The 14,731-nt window shown below is 40.2% G+C and overlaps 1 protein-coding gene across 1 annotated transcript in view; it reads right to left on the reverse strand.

The window, feature by feature from the left end:
• Positions 1-14,731, reverse strand: part of LOC122551725 (low-density lipoprotein receptor-related protein 1-like) — a 1,910,187-nt gene that overhangs the window by 41,880 nt on the left and 1,853,576 nt on the right. Inside the window, exons 82-84 of the mRNA XM_043694091.2 lie at positions 14,145-14,309; positions 12,477-12,638; positions 6,312-6,486 (exon numbers count right to left, since the gene is read on the reverse strand). Coding sequence (XP_043550026.2) covers positions 6,312-6,486; positions 12,477-12,638; positions 14,145-14,309 — 502 coding nt within the window. The remainder of the gene's footprint in view (positions 1-6,311; positions 6,487-12,476; positions 12,639-14,144; positions 14,310-14,731) is intronic.

Raw genomic sequence — 14,731 nt, forward strand, 5'->3', positions numbered from 1 at the left:
GCTATGGGACCGTGTCAGCTTCCTCATGTGGTCCTGCCTTTGGATATTTTGAAGGAATAGCAGCAAACCTGTGTTGGCATATCATGCTCAATTGCTCATCAGAGCATCAAATGATGGTTGCAGCTGCATGATATGACATCGGAATATTTTGAGTTCCAGATGATTCTGACCACATAAGCTTCAAGATTTGTCTCTGTTACTGAATTCCTTCAGGTGCAGAGGTTTTAATGGCAGCATCCATATGATTACCAAGACACTGGATGAACACTGACAGCATTACTAATGTCTCTCAATTTCAATTCCCTGTGTAAGAATCACGAAGCATTTTTTGCAGGTATACTCTGATAGATTCGTCCTAAGTCAATTGAACTGCTACAGCTGATTTGGTTACCAGAGAGATCACATTGGTGGCTGCTAGGAGACAAGGGCTATCTGTTGGAGAATGCCTGTTGATATGAAGTGTTGCAACTGGTGCTATTTTAATTCATGGGCCATTGTGGAACAAGCGTTGATGACATTTTGGTACCTTAACTAGTAAGGGTAGTACACTTCCTCGAGGGATTCTCTTATTGTTGGTGGTTTGTTGTGCTTTTCACAACATGGCTCTTCAGAGAGAAGCAGACCTTAAAGAGGATGATGTGGAGGACAAACATACACCTTTACTGGAGGAGGAGATATGGAGGACAAAGACTTGCAAGAATATGGTAATCCTACAGTTCAATACTTCCAGCGATCCAGCTATGGTGTTAAATTATTGACCAGGCTGGCAGAAGATGCTGCCACTCACTAACATAGTCATTTCTCCTGCATGTACGTCATCTTAGAAGACAACTGGTTCAGAATCTCCCTTTCTTCACAAAATGTGAGTGTGTGCAAGTTGACCATAACACAAAACATGATGTTTTCCGCTACAATATCTGAAAGATAAGTCACGAACAGCCACGCAACGTTCTTGACCACTCATTTTTGTGCAGACATATTCATCATAATTCTGTCGCCTTATTATAATCAAAATGTTGGTATCATAGTTGTCTGGATTAAGTTATTAATTACTTCTTATTATATGGAACTGACAAAACCATGACATAAGCCACCTGAGTGAGCTACAAAGAGAAACAACCATGATGCACCATCTTCTATTTGCCATTTCTCCTTGGTGAGGATGAGACAGCATTGGAGGCTGCTAGCACATATGAATTCCAGTAGCTGAGGTATCTGAGATGGTTGCCTTGACCGTGTCAGTGGGACAAAACCTTATTGGTGGCCTTGTTGTATAGATAATCCCTCAAAACCGAGTTTCCACTGTAGGCAGGATGTAAAGCATGAACTTTGATGACGAGTGGCCTATGAGTGAGGCTGCATCATTCATGCCCCTGACCAGTCAATGCTAAAAACAACTTAAATTCTGGGCACATTAGTGCTATTGTTTGTGCATCCACATTGTCTGTCTCTCTACGAGCTTAGTTATTCTTTATATGGTTGAACTCCTGTAATCATGTGGCTCAGATACATATGGAGCCCAATCTCTGTCCATGAGTCCAGGGAGTGCCAAAACTTGGATGCTATACCAACAATAACTGCTCCAGAAACAAATGTCAGTGTGGTAACATCAAAGGATACCTCCTCCATGGGTAGTAGGATTTACCATGTGACATCTCTTTTCTCATTCATTGTGAGCTCTTTTTCCTCATGAAATGTTAGAAGCAAGAGCATTAAGACTATGTGCTTCTTCAGCCACATGCAATTACATTATTTCCAGTGAAACATCCTCATTGAGTCCTTGTGGTGACAGATTCATCAATGGCTCAGAAGAGCACTTGGGCATGTGTATGGTTACTGTTCCTGAGCATGAAGCCCTTATGTGCTCAGTTATATGACTGCAGAACGGAGACCTGTTATGAGTATCACATTGCACTTACTTTTCCAGACTTCAGAAAGGAACTGAAGCATTTCTTGAACTACGCCTACATCTTGCGAACCACTTTGCAGTGGCTTGCCTCCTGTGCCAAATCCATTGCTATCCTTGCCGTGTCAATCTATCTGACTGGTTCTTTCCTGCCACCTTTCAAAAACACAACAGTCTACCAGCAAGCCACCAACATGAACACCACATTCATGTGAAAAATTCTGGGTTGCCATCCATCATGGTGCCTGACCTATTGCTGTTCAGCTGCTGTTTGACATACCAAAGAATCTAGCATAGACATTAATAGCTGCTGGAATCCTTTTAATCAGGCCTTCTACACCTAGATCTCATTTCTTCACAAGGCTGTACTCTTGAAAATTGCAGTGGACATCAGGTCAATGGTGAAAGTGATTACAAATTTGAAATGGCCCTGGTGTCAGGCCTACATGACTGAAATGGAAATCCAGACCAAAGTTTCAGGTCTGTACCTTTCCTCAGAACTTCTGAAGAACAGTCAGAGAGCTGAAGTGTTAACACTGCTTCCCTCTCCACAAAATAATAATGGCTGAGGTAGGTGGAGATGATTAATCGCAGTGCAAGATCCACTTCAGGAGTTCCTCAGAGAACTATCATAAAGTCCAACCATCTTTTTCAATGATCTTCTATTTACCAAAGGATCAGAAGCAGGGCCTTTTCACTGATAATTGAATATTGTTTAGCTAAGGTTGAAAAATGAAGTAGCCCACACCCTCATTCAAATGATCTGGGCTACATATAGGTTTGGGGTGATAATGACCAACATTCACATCATACAAGTTAGACTATGTTTTAACAGGAGTGGCTCAACCCAACTTCCCATTGCCCACTGCATACCAGGCAGAATCCGACGGAAGGCATACCACTTGTCTGGATGGATGTGGCTGCTATAATACTAAAGAATCTCAGCACAATCCAAGATAAGTGAGGTTGCTTGATTGGCACATAGCCTGCTAATTTAACACCCACTTTCTCCATCTCTGGTGTTCTCTGGCTGCAGTGTGCACAGCAGTGTAGCAATTCACCAAACACTTCTTCATTAGCACTTCTCAAATCTCATCTCTACTTGTAAAGACAAGGACAGCAAATTCCCTTGCAAAACCATCCTGTATTGTACATAAATTTATATTTCTTAAATACAAATCATCAACTTCTCAATAATATCTAGGATGGACAAAAGTCCTGAGCTTATCTGTAATGTTCATATCCTCAAACAATTTGTTTTGAAAGCTGGTACGAAAGGAAATTGTATTCACAAGGTCGTGTTTCAAGAAGCAGTTGGTGTAAATTCTTGTATGGAAGCCAGGTGGAGCAGTTGACTAAAACAGTCAGACTTGTGAGAAAATAGTCAAAACAGGCATAATGTCCTCAGAAATCTTTTGAGGTGAACTTTATTAAAATTAAATTAGCATTTGAGCAAAAACATGTAAATTGCCTGAAAAATGAAGGAATTGCAGGCTAATTATCTGAACTAAAATCTGTTGTATAAATCAAGCGACTTAGAAAAAGGAGAGGGGGTAGTGAAATTATTATATCAAATTCCAAAGGTCCAGCTGAAGCTCTGATGACTTGAGTACAATCACAGCATGGCAGTTGGCGAAATTTGGATTTAGTTAATAAATCTGAAAATGAAATACTAGTACTGGTGACAATGAAACACATTGTCTGAGAAACCCATCCGGTTCATTAATAGTCTTTGGAGAAGGAAACCTGCATCCTAACCAGGTCTGGCTAACATGAGATTCCAGATCCGTAGCAATGAATTTGACTTGTAACTACTCTCTGAAATAACCAAGTAAGTGATTCAGTTGCATCAACTGTTACAGGAAAGTTGGTAAGGAATAAGACTGGGCAGAACACCTATCATTGACTTCAGTAACGATAATGGCAACAACGCAAAATAACCCTCTCTACCCTGCAAGTTCTTCTTTGCTAACATCTGGTGGCTTGTACAATAATTAAAGAGCTGTCCCACAGACTAGTCCATGACAGGATTAGTAAGAGTCACCACTGTGGAGTCATAGTGAAGATGGCTTCCTATCCAGAGAGTTAAAAATCACACAACACCAGGTTATAGTCCAACAGGTTTAATTGGAAGCACACTAGCTTTCGGAGCGACGCTCCTTCATCAGGTGATTGTCATATCTAGAGAGTGGAATGTACAGATAAAGCAGATCCAGATAAAACAGATAAAGCAACTCAAAACTGTGTTTCAAGGAGGAGTGCAAGAGGGGATGTTGGATCAGCACTAGGAAGACTTACAAATAAGGTATTAACTTTGGTCTATTAACAGTACAAGATGATTGGCATGTCAAGACGTAATAGCAGCATGCAGTAGACAGCTCTTACAATCAACGGATCAGATCCAAGCTGTACTGTCCAATCACATCCAGTTGTGAATGGTAGTGGATAAATAACTAACTGGAAGAGAAGCCTTTATTCGTATACTGAACATAATGATAGGGACCATAGCTTATCATTGGAATAGAGAAAGCTAAAACATCTGTAGCTATCGTCAGCCAGAAATAATGAGTGGCTGATCCCACTTGTCTTACTCTTGAGGTTACCGGCATCACAGGTGCCAATCTTCAATTCAGTCCTGCATGATATCAAGAAATAGCTATGGTTCTTGACAATGTCCTGTCAATTGTACTGAAGACTTGTGTTCCATAACATGTTGTGGCCCTAGCTAAATTATCCCAGTACAATTACAAAGTTGTAATTCCAGTACAATAACTCACTCAGCAATTTCAGAGATTGGCCAGGTATGTTTTGACCATAAAAAGCAGGACATATCTAACCCAGTCAATTACTGCAACATTAACTTACTCTCAAGTTAATTTGGAAAATAATGGATAGTGCTGTCAACATGCCTTGCTATCAAATGGCACTTACTCAGATATAATTTGCTCAGTTCGGTTTTTGTATAGTCACCCAGCTTCTCAGCACATTACAAGTTTCAGAAAATAAAGCTGGACTCCAGTGGTGAATAGAGAGTGACTGTCCTTGATATTCAGGTAACATTTCTATGTGTTTGATCTAGCACAACTGAAGTCAATGGCAACTGGAGAGAATCGCTTCACGGATCAATATCCTATTGAAATTAAAGGAAGATGCTGTTGCTGTTAGAAGTCAATCATCACATTTGAGGACTACTCTGCAGGAGTTCTTCATGGCATTGTCCAAGGTTGCTTCATCAATGTCTTTCCCTCCATCATAAGGTCAGAAGTGGGGATGTTTGCCAATGATTGCAAATTTTCAGCACCATTCACGACTCTTCAGATACTGAAGCAGTCCATGTCCATATGCAGCAATGCCTGAACAAGGCTTAGGGCAATGAATTAAGAGAGAACTGTGCTACATCAATCAATGATCATATCCAACAAGGGACAATCTAACCAACTCCCCTTGATATTCAATGACAATGGTATTAGTGAATCCTCCACTATCAAAATATTCTGGTGGTCATCAGCAGACAAAAGTGAACTGGTTCAATCATTTAAATCCTGTGACTACATGAGAAAGTCAAACATTAGAGGTTCCAAGGTGAACAACTCACCTCCCGACTCCCCAAAGCCTGAACACCATTGAAAAGGCACAAGTCAGGAATGTGATGGAATACTCTCTACTTGTCTGGATAAGTACAGCATCAACAACATTCAAGCTGCTCAACACCAGCCAGGGCAAAGCAGCCTACTTGATTGCAGTGCATCCATAACTCTAAATATGTACTGTCTTTACCAAACAGTGTAGCAGTATGTACCGAGTCGAGATTAGAGTGGTGCTGAGAAAGCACAGCAGGTCAAGAAGCATCCAAGTAGCAGGAAAATTGACGTTTCGGGCAAAGACCCTTCATCAAGTGCTTTGCTCTTCCAGCACCACTCTAATCTAGACTCCAGCATCTGCAGTCCTCACTTTTGCCTAGCAGTGTGTACCATCTACAACCAAGACTCTTTTGACAGCACCTTCCAAACCTGCAGTCTAGAAGGGCAAGGGCATCAGATGCATGGAACAATACTGCCACCAATTCCCCTCCAAGGTGCACACCATCCTGATTTTAAATAATATTACTTTGTCTTGACTATCACTGGGTCAAGTGTCCGAGAACTCACTTTGTAATAGTACTGTGGGTGTGGTTATACCACATCGACTGCAGAGGTTTAAGGATGTGGCTAACTATCACTTTCTCTAGTGCAATTATGGATGGGCAATAAATGCTGACTTTGCCAGCCATGCACACATTCAATGAAAGATTAACTTTAGAAAGTGTAGCATTTTCCTGCAGGCACCCAAAACCACTTGTTAGGATATTAGCTTGCTCATTTATTTAATGACAACGCATCTCAATATATAGTGAAAGTATACTTACTTGCAGGTCACCTGTCGTGTCTCTTTGTTCACAATACACTCTCCGCTGTGGCAAATAGCACATTTATCCACTTCACATTTTGGTCCTTCAAATTGTGGTAAGCAGAGGCATTGAGCACTGCCATCATTGTTAATTCTGCAGGTTCCGAAATTCATGCAGTAGTTATGGCATACATCTGGAACAGAATGAATACAAGTAGTAAATTGAGTGAGAGTAACAAATTAAATAAAACAAATTGTGATAACAAGAAATGCAAGCATTTTCATTGAAAGTGATGTTATTTAATTCAATTACAATTCAGATGGGCAGACACAATATTCCAAGGCAAATTTGGAGGCATATATCTAGATTAAAATGAAAAATATCTATCATCAGTTTGGTAGATACCCTAAAATCAACAATCAAACAGCATTGTTTTTTTAATTGCACTGATCAATTTCCCAAAAATGTTGTTTAAAAATCCAGTTGATTTTAAAAGAAACCTGCTTTTAATTTATTTCCTGGAAACAGCATCAATGGCAGACAAGAGGAAAAAATTTCTGTAAGTGTTACAAAACAGCCTAGTAGTTTTTAGCACAACATTTATTACTGCTTGTTATTTGAATGAAAATATGAAAAAATAATGAAAAATATGTTAATCAGCAAAAATTATTGACAATGGGATTTAATTAATGAATGAATTTTATATTTAATTCATTACAACTATGTAACTTGGCAACAATAAAAGGATAGTCTGAAAGATTTGTGTAACCATTTTAAATAGGGGCCTTATGTGCTTGGAATTGTGTTGGACTGATATTTGAATGCCTGAAGATTTGAGGAGCAATTTTCTGCTGATGGCAATTTTGATAGTAGAATGCTGTCACATGAAAAATGCAATTCTAAGCATGATTCCCACTGGATCATGTTCATGCACAAAGCAATTCAACCTGTCTTTCAAACTTATCTTTAAGAACTTCAATCTCATCCTAACCATACATTCTTTGAAGTATATTCTTAATAGTGACACAGATTAGCTGCTTTGGAAAGAGGTGGAGTGGAAACTTTTCTCATCTCAAATCTTATTCCAGAATTGTACAAAACAACAATCCCTAAAGTATCTACATTGTTCAATTATATAGAGATGTGTCTCAGACTGCTTTACACCAGAGAGGCTACAGTAAGTGAACACTGAGCAGGAGGAAGAATTAGAGGCTCAAGATAGAATGAAAGAGCAGCTAAAGAATAGGACCTTTGATGGCAGAGAAAAGGGTGATAGGGTTTAAATGCTTGGAAAAGAGCAGAGGTGATAATCATGATATTTAGTTTTGAGTACAGACCAAAGTAACCTGAAAGCACTTACATTACTCAGTCTTTCCATTAAGACTGAGATTTATATTTCTTCGAATGAATAAGTATACTTGCCTAATAAAAGAATCAAAGGTTATTGGAGGTAAATGGGATTGTGGAGTTGAAGACACAATCAAATCAGCTATGATCATTTTGAATTGTGGAACAGGGTAGAGGGGTCAAATGGTGCTTTTTTTGCTCCTAATTCGTATGTTTGTATGTTTCCAGCATTTGTTGTTTGGATTTTAAATTTTCAACATCTCTAATATTTTAATACAAAACAAAGAACTGTACATGCTGAATATCTGAAACAAACAAAAAACAGAAATTGCTGGAGAAACTCAGCAGGTCTGGCAGGATCTGTGGACAAGTCCAGTGATCCTTCTTTAGACTTGCCAGGATAATATGAAAGCAGATGGACCTCAGTCATTTTTGTCTTTCTTAATCCATGCATCACTGAATTTGTCTTTCTAAATGTCTTTTCATAAGCCTGTCAGTGATGACCTCTGTACTGTGTATAATATTTACGTTTCTTTCCATTAGTTAAAAATTATGTGCAGCTATTAATGCTGCTACCTTCCCATTAAGAAAGACACTTCACTTCCAACATTTTTATGTGGTGTATGACCTTCCCTCCATAATAAGATCACAATTGGAGATATTTGCCAATGATTGCACAATGTTGTGCATCATTCATGACTCCTCAGTCCATGTCCAAATGCAGCAAGACTTGGATGTATTCAAGCTTGCGATGAAAAGTGGCAAAAAACATTCATTCCACACAAATGCCAGGCCACGATCACCTTTAATAAAAGAGAATATGAACACTGTCCCTTGGCATTCAATTGTATTGAAATCACTGAATCGCCCACTATCAACTTCCTGGGAGTTACCATTGACCAGAAACTCAACTAGTCACACAAAAAATAGTGAAGAGAGTGGATCAGAGGCTAGGAATATTGCAGTGAGTAACTCACCTCCCGATTCCTCAAAACCTGTCAACCAACCAAAAGGCACAAGTCGGGAGTGTGACAGAATATTCTCCTCTTGCCTGGATGATTGCAGCTCCATCAACACTACAGAAACTTGATACCATCCAGGGCAAGACAGCCTGCTTGATTGGCACCACAAATATTCACTCCCACCATAACCAATGCTCAGTAACAGCGGTGTGTACAAGATGCCCCCTGCAGAAATTTGCCAACGATCCTCAGACAGCACCTTGAAAACCCACAGCTGCTTTCATCTAGAAAGCCAAGGGCCCCAGATACATGGGAACACCACCACCTGCAAGTTCCCCTCCAAGCCACTTACCATCTGATTTGGAAATATATAGCCATTCCTTCAGTGGAACTGGGTCAAAATCCTGAAATCGCCTGCCTCATGACATTACGGATTTACCTAAAGCATGTAGATTGCAGCAATTCAAGAAAACAACTCACCACCACCTTCTCAAGGGCAATTTGATATGGTCCATCTGGAGAGGTCTATTTCCCACATGAATAAAAAGAAGAAAGTGTTGTTGCTAGTTAGGTTAGTATTTGTTACTTGTTTCTAATTGACCTGGAGAAGTTGATGGGGTGCTGCCTTCATAAACTGCTACATTACTCGAGGCGCAGAGATACCCACAGTGCTGTTAGGGAGGGTTTTGAAAGACTTTTACAAAACATCAGTGAATAAAACAGAGGTATTGTTTCATGTCAAGATTGTGTGTTGATCAGAACATATTTACAGATGGTGAAATTCCCATGCATATGCTGCCTTTGTCCTTCCAGATGGTAGAGGTCTTGCATCTGGAAGGTAATGTTGAACAAGCCTTGGTGAATTATTTTACTGTATCTTGCAGGTGCAATATATTGTTGCCACTATGCAATGGTTGCAAATGGGGTGAATGTTGGAAGTGATGGATATGGTGCCAATTAAGTGGGCTGCTATTATGCACTGGATAGTGTCAAGTTCTTGAGTGTCGTAGGAGCTGCACTCATTCAGGCAAATGGGGAGCACTCTGTTACACTCCTGACTTGCACCTTGCAGATGATGGCAAAAGTGAGGACTGCAGGTACTGGAGAGTATAGTCAAGAGTGCGGTGCTGGAAAAATTCCTGAAACATCGATTCTCCTGCTCCTTGGATGTTGCCTGACCTGCTGTGCTTTTCCAGCACCACATTCTCGACCCTTTTAGATGATGGACAGGCATGAGGGAGATAACAGGTCAGTTACTTGCCACAGAATTCCTAGCATTTGACCTGCCCTTCTTGCCACAGTTATTATATGGCCAGCCCAGTTCAGTTTCTTGACAAAGGTCTGATGTCGATTGTATGGGGTTCAATGAAGATAATTCTATTGAATACCAAAGGTTGGTAGTTAGATTTTCTCTTATTGGTGATAGTCATTACTTGGGATGTGAAATACATAAATATTACTTGCTGCTTATCAGCCCAATCCTGGCTGGTATCCAGGTGTTTTGGCATATAGACATGGACTGCTTCCATATCTGAGGAGTCATGAATGGTGTGGAACAATGCACAGTCATCAGCAAACATCTCCACTTCTGACCATATGGTGGAGGAAAGTGTATTAATGAAGCAGATGAAGATGATTGGGACTAAGGCTCAAGCTGGGGAACTCCTGTTGAGATATCTTGGGCCTGAGGTAATTGACTTCCAATAAGCGCAACCATCTGACTTGCTGACTAGTCGAGAATTTTGCCATGATTCCATTAAATCCAGTTAGGCTAGAGCTCCTTGATACCATAGTCAGTTGAATGCTGATTGGATGTCAAGGGCAGTCACCACTTCAGCCATTTTGACTGTTTTTGACCAACTTGTAATAATGTTCAGACCTGAGTGGCCCTGGCAGAACCCAAACTGGATGCCAATAAACACATTATTGCTAAACAAGTGCCTGTTGACACCACTGTTGATGACACATTCCACCACTTTGCTGACCAGTGAGAGTAGACTATTAGTGTGGTAACTGGCTAGGCTGGATTGTCCTGCATTTATGGGCAGGATGTACCTGGACCATTTTCCACATTTTCAATTACATGCCAGTGTTGTAACTGTTCTGGAATATCTTGGCTAGCCATACGGTTAATTCTGGATCACTAGCCATCAGTATTATTACCATATTGTTGTCAGGCCAGTATTGAGTATGATTGATTGGTTGATTGAATAATTTATTATCATGTGTATTCAATGTAAAATACAGTGAAAAGTTGCCATGAATCGGTGCCATTCTCATTAACTTAAATAATTTTTCTTTAAATAATAAAGATAACTTAAAGAGAGTCCAACATTTCCCTTTCTACTGCTACAGTCCCGCTCCAGGCTTCACCAGTCCAGTAGGAGAAAGTGAGGAGAGATAAGGTGGACACTGATCAAATCAGTTAGGAGAAAGTGAGGACTGCAGATGCTGGAGATCAGAGTTTAAAAATGTGTTGCTGGAAAAGCGCAGCAGATCAGACAGCATCAAAGGAACAGGAGAATCGACGTTTCGGGCATAAGCCCTTCTTCAGGAATGAGGAGGGAGTGCCAAGCAGGCTAAGATAAAGGGTAGGGAGGAGGGACTTGGGGGTGGGGCGTTGGGAATACGATAGGTGGAAGGAGGTTAAGGTGAGGGTGATAGGCCTGAGAGGGGGTGGGGGCAGAGAGGTCGGGAAGAAGATTGCAGGTCAAGAAGGCGGTGCTGAGTCTGAGGGTTGGGACTGAGAAACACCTCTGGGACACCCACACCAACCAACCCAACTGCCCCGTGGCTGAACACTTTAACTCCCCCTCCCACTCCACCAAGGACATGCAGGTCCTTGGCCTCCTCCATCGCCAGACCATGGCAACACGACGCCTGGAGGAAGAATGCTTCACCTTCCGCCTAGGAATCCTCCAACCACAAGGGATGAATGCAGATTTCTCCAGCTTTCTCATTTCCCCTCCCCCCACCTTTTCGCAGTCCCAACCCTCAGACTCAGCACCGCCTTCTTGACCTGCAATCTTCTTCCCGACCTCTCCACCCCCACCCCCTCTCCGGCCTATCACCCTCACCTTAACCTCCTTCCACCTATCGTATTCCCAACGCCCCTCTCCCAAGTCCCTCCTCCCTGCCTGCTTGGCACACCCTCCTCATTCCTGAAGAAGGGCTTATGCCTGAAACGTCGATTCTCCTGTTCCTTTGATGCTGCCTGACCTGCTGCGCTTTTCCAGCAACACATTTTTAAGCTCTGATCAAATCAGTCTCTGTTTGAGGCCAACGTTGCTGCTCGAAGGCCAATTAAGGCAAATTATGCATTTTTAAATGTCTCATTTCACCGCCAATGTTAATTTATCTTCGTGGCCTCTCTGCATCCTCAAGCTGGCAGATGGGGAGGAGGACGTCCACATCAGGTACCCAGTGCCCCATGGAGAACTGATACAATAAAAAAAGCTGCCGTCGCTGATAGAGCTTACATGCCCTCCAGACGAAACATCCCTTGCTGGGGACTGTAATGACTGGCCCTGACCAGCATGGCCTGCACACCTTTCCTCTTGGGCATCCCTGGTTGCTGTTCGTGGCCACCTGTATTGCCAGCACTTGGCACCTATCGCAGAGATGCCACCAGGATTGAAGGACTATTGGCTATTCAATAGACTGGCAGCTTTTTGACAGATTTATTTTCATTTCTAACGCAAGGAAAAACCTGAAGACATGTTGCTTGATGGGCATTTACTATCAGATCTTCCAGATATGATCATGGCAGGTTTTTTGCTGCCTTTCCACCAACTGGATTAGACCACTGTCGACTCTTATTAAATTGAGCTCAAATCAAATTTTTGATGCAAAGGATTAGAATCATAACACTCACTGTATTGACATCTGTCCCCTGTGAAATCTGGTAGACAGTAACAATAAGGCTGATTTCCTGTGTTCACATCACAAATGCCTTCATTGAGACAGAAGCTGTCGCAAACTCTTTGCTTGCAGGTCGGACCAGTAAATCCTACTGGACAACGACAAGCTGGTTTTCCTAAACAGATCAAAAAGAAAAATGTGGAAAATAAAGCCTTTTTAATAGTGATATAATCAATAATACAACTATGCATTGCAATGGGCCAACAGCCTAAATTAGATCAATCCTAATGCTTTAAACCAGTTAGGCAATTTTAACAGTTCAGCAACCTATTTAATTAGTGCTGATGCATTTACTTCAGCACAATTTTTTTTCTGTTGTATTGTGACTGATATCCATTTGGCTGCTTGATTGACAGTTCATTTTGTTCCAGGCACAGGAACGTGGCAGAGAATTTAAGTTCAACGGCTCCTGTCTCATTACACTTCCACCATCTCCAAATTGACACCCTTTTACCTGAATTTGACCCTTTTTTATGAATCATTATCCAAAGAAGGAAATTATAAGTTGGTTTAACTTGAAGGAAAATAAAGATCTTGCAGTGCATAAATAAATTTTAATTAGTTGTCAGTGTGGTTCATTAGATACATTACAAAGTAAAATTCAGGATACTGGTAATATGTTGAAGTTTCCACTGGAACATGCATAATGAAATGGTAGTGATAGCATTGCTCTATATACAATTAAGCACTGACATAGTAGAATTACTCATTGGTTAGTGCAGCATGTCAATTTGTCTACAGCAGTTTTCTTTTTAACTGTGGTATTAGGTTTTTTTTAACCAGTTATTTGAAACCAGTAAAGAATTTCAGCTGTGCTTTTCACATATGGACTATTTGTCAATATTTTGTTGATTATTCAAATGGGACATTAAACCTGATGTGTTATAACTACAGGCCTGTAAAGGGAGATTACTTTTGAGGAGTAAAGTATCAAAATGGCCAGGATGCAAATTATTTATCGCAGTCAAAATTTGATTAATTTGATTATAAGTAATCAGATCAATATTTAGTAAAGTTGCTTCGTAAGCATGGCTTTATATCACAAGAAATTTCTGGAATACCACATATGTCTTATAGGAGACTGCACAAATCTGCAGTGAGACAGAAATGGCACATGAACATCACTGCAAAAAAAAATTCCTGAATTCCTACAAGAATACAAAGTTTTGTAAATTACCTTCAATATCTGTAGAACATAAATAATTTAGTACTCAGTTCACATTGTTACCTTTATTTGTCCTTGCCTGCTTTTCAGATATAATTTACAGTTCCTGTACTAATACTGAGGCTAGATTAGTCTTGGGTTACATTGCATACCTTTCTATTCAGTTTAAATTGCAATGCTTCCAGACTTGCAAATGAAAAATATATCAGAGCATTGCATGAAAGACAACAATATTGAGATGTGAACCCACACCTATGATGTGGATACAAAACGCCCAAAGTAAACCAAACTTTTTTTAAAAAATTGCTAACATGCAGTTTTCATTATTCACTAACATGAGAGTATTTTTTCATTGCATACAATTATGTTTATATATTTAAAAAAAAATAGATTGCAGGCAGTCTGCAGTCAGACTAAGTATTTGATTCCTCATTACTGGGTGATCATTTACAGTACCTAATGTTGATGCAGAACAGATTCCTCCATTTTGACAATAGTCTTTGCACTGATCCATTTCGCATTCCTGTCCTGCATACCGAGGCTTGCACTTACATTTTGGCTGGTCTCGTTCATTCACAAAACAAGTTCCTCCATTCATACAGACTAGATTACACGTACTTCCTAAAATAGCAAAAGGACCAAGTATTGATAATATATCCATTCAGTCATTAAGATTTTGAAACAAAATATTAGTTTCAAAACAACTTACAATAGTTTAATATCTTATTGCAAAAAACTTTACTGTGAAAGGAAAGAAAAAAACTGCAATAAAACAGAAACGGCACATCCAGACATTATCCGCAAAAGTGGTTACATATTTTGTTTATCAGGACCTCAACATCTTATAATGCATTTTATGGACTAATGAAGGACTCTTAAGTGTATTCACTGTTGCAGTGTCAGAAATATGGCTGACAATGTTCATACACTCAAGTCCTATAAACAGCAATCTGATGATACCTATATATATAAAATCAGTCTTAATAGTGATGGTTGAGGTAGGTATCAGTCAGCACTACTCCCGAATCCTTCCTTAACAATGT

The sequence above is a fragment of the Chiloscyllium plagiosum genome, unplaced genomic scaffold, assembly GCF_037043375.1.
Source record: "Chiloscyllium plagiosum isolate Xiang-an unplaced genomic scaffold, Cpla_swu_hap1 HiC_scaffold_7, whole genome shotgun sequence".
Classification (NCBI taxonomy): Eukaryota; Metazoa; Chordata; class Chondrichthyes; order Orectolobiformes; family Hemiscylliidae; genus Chiloscyllium; species Chiloscyllium plagiosum.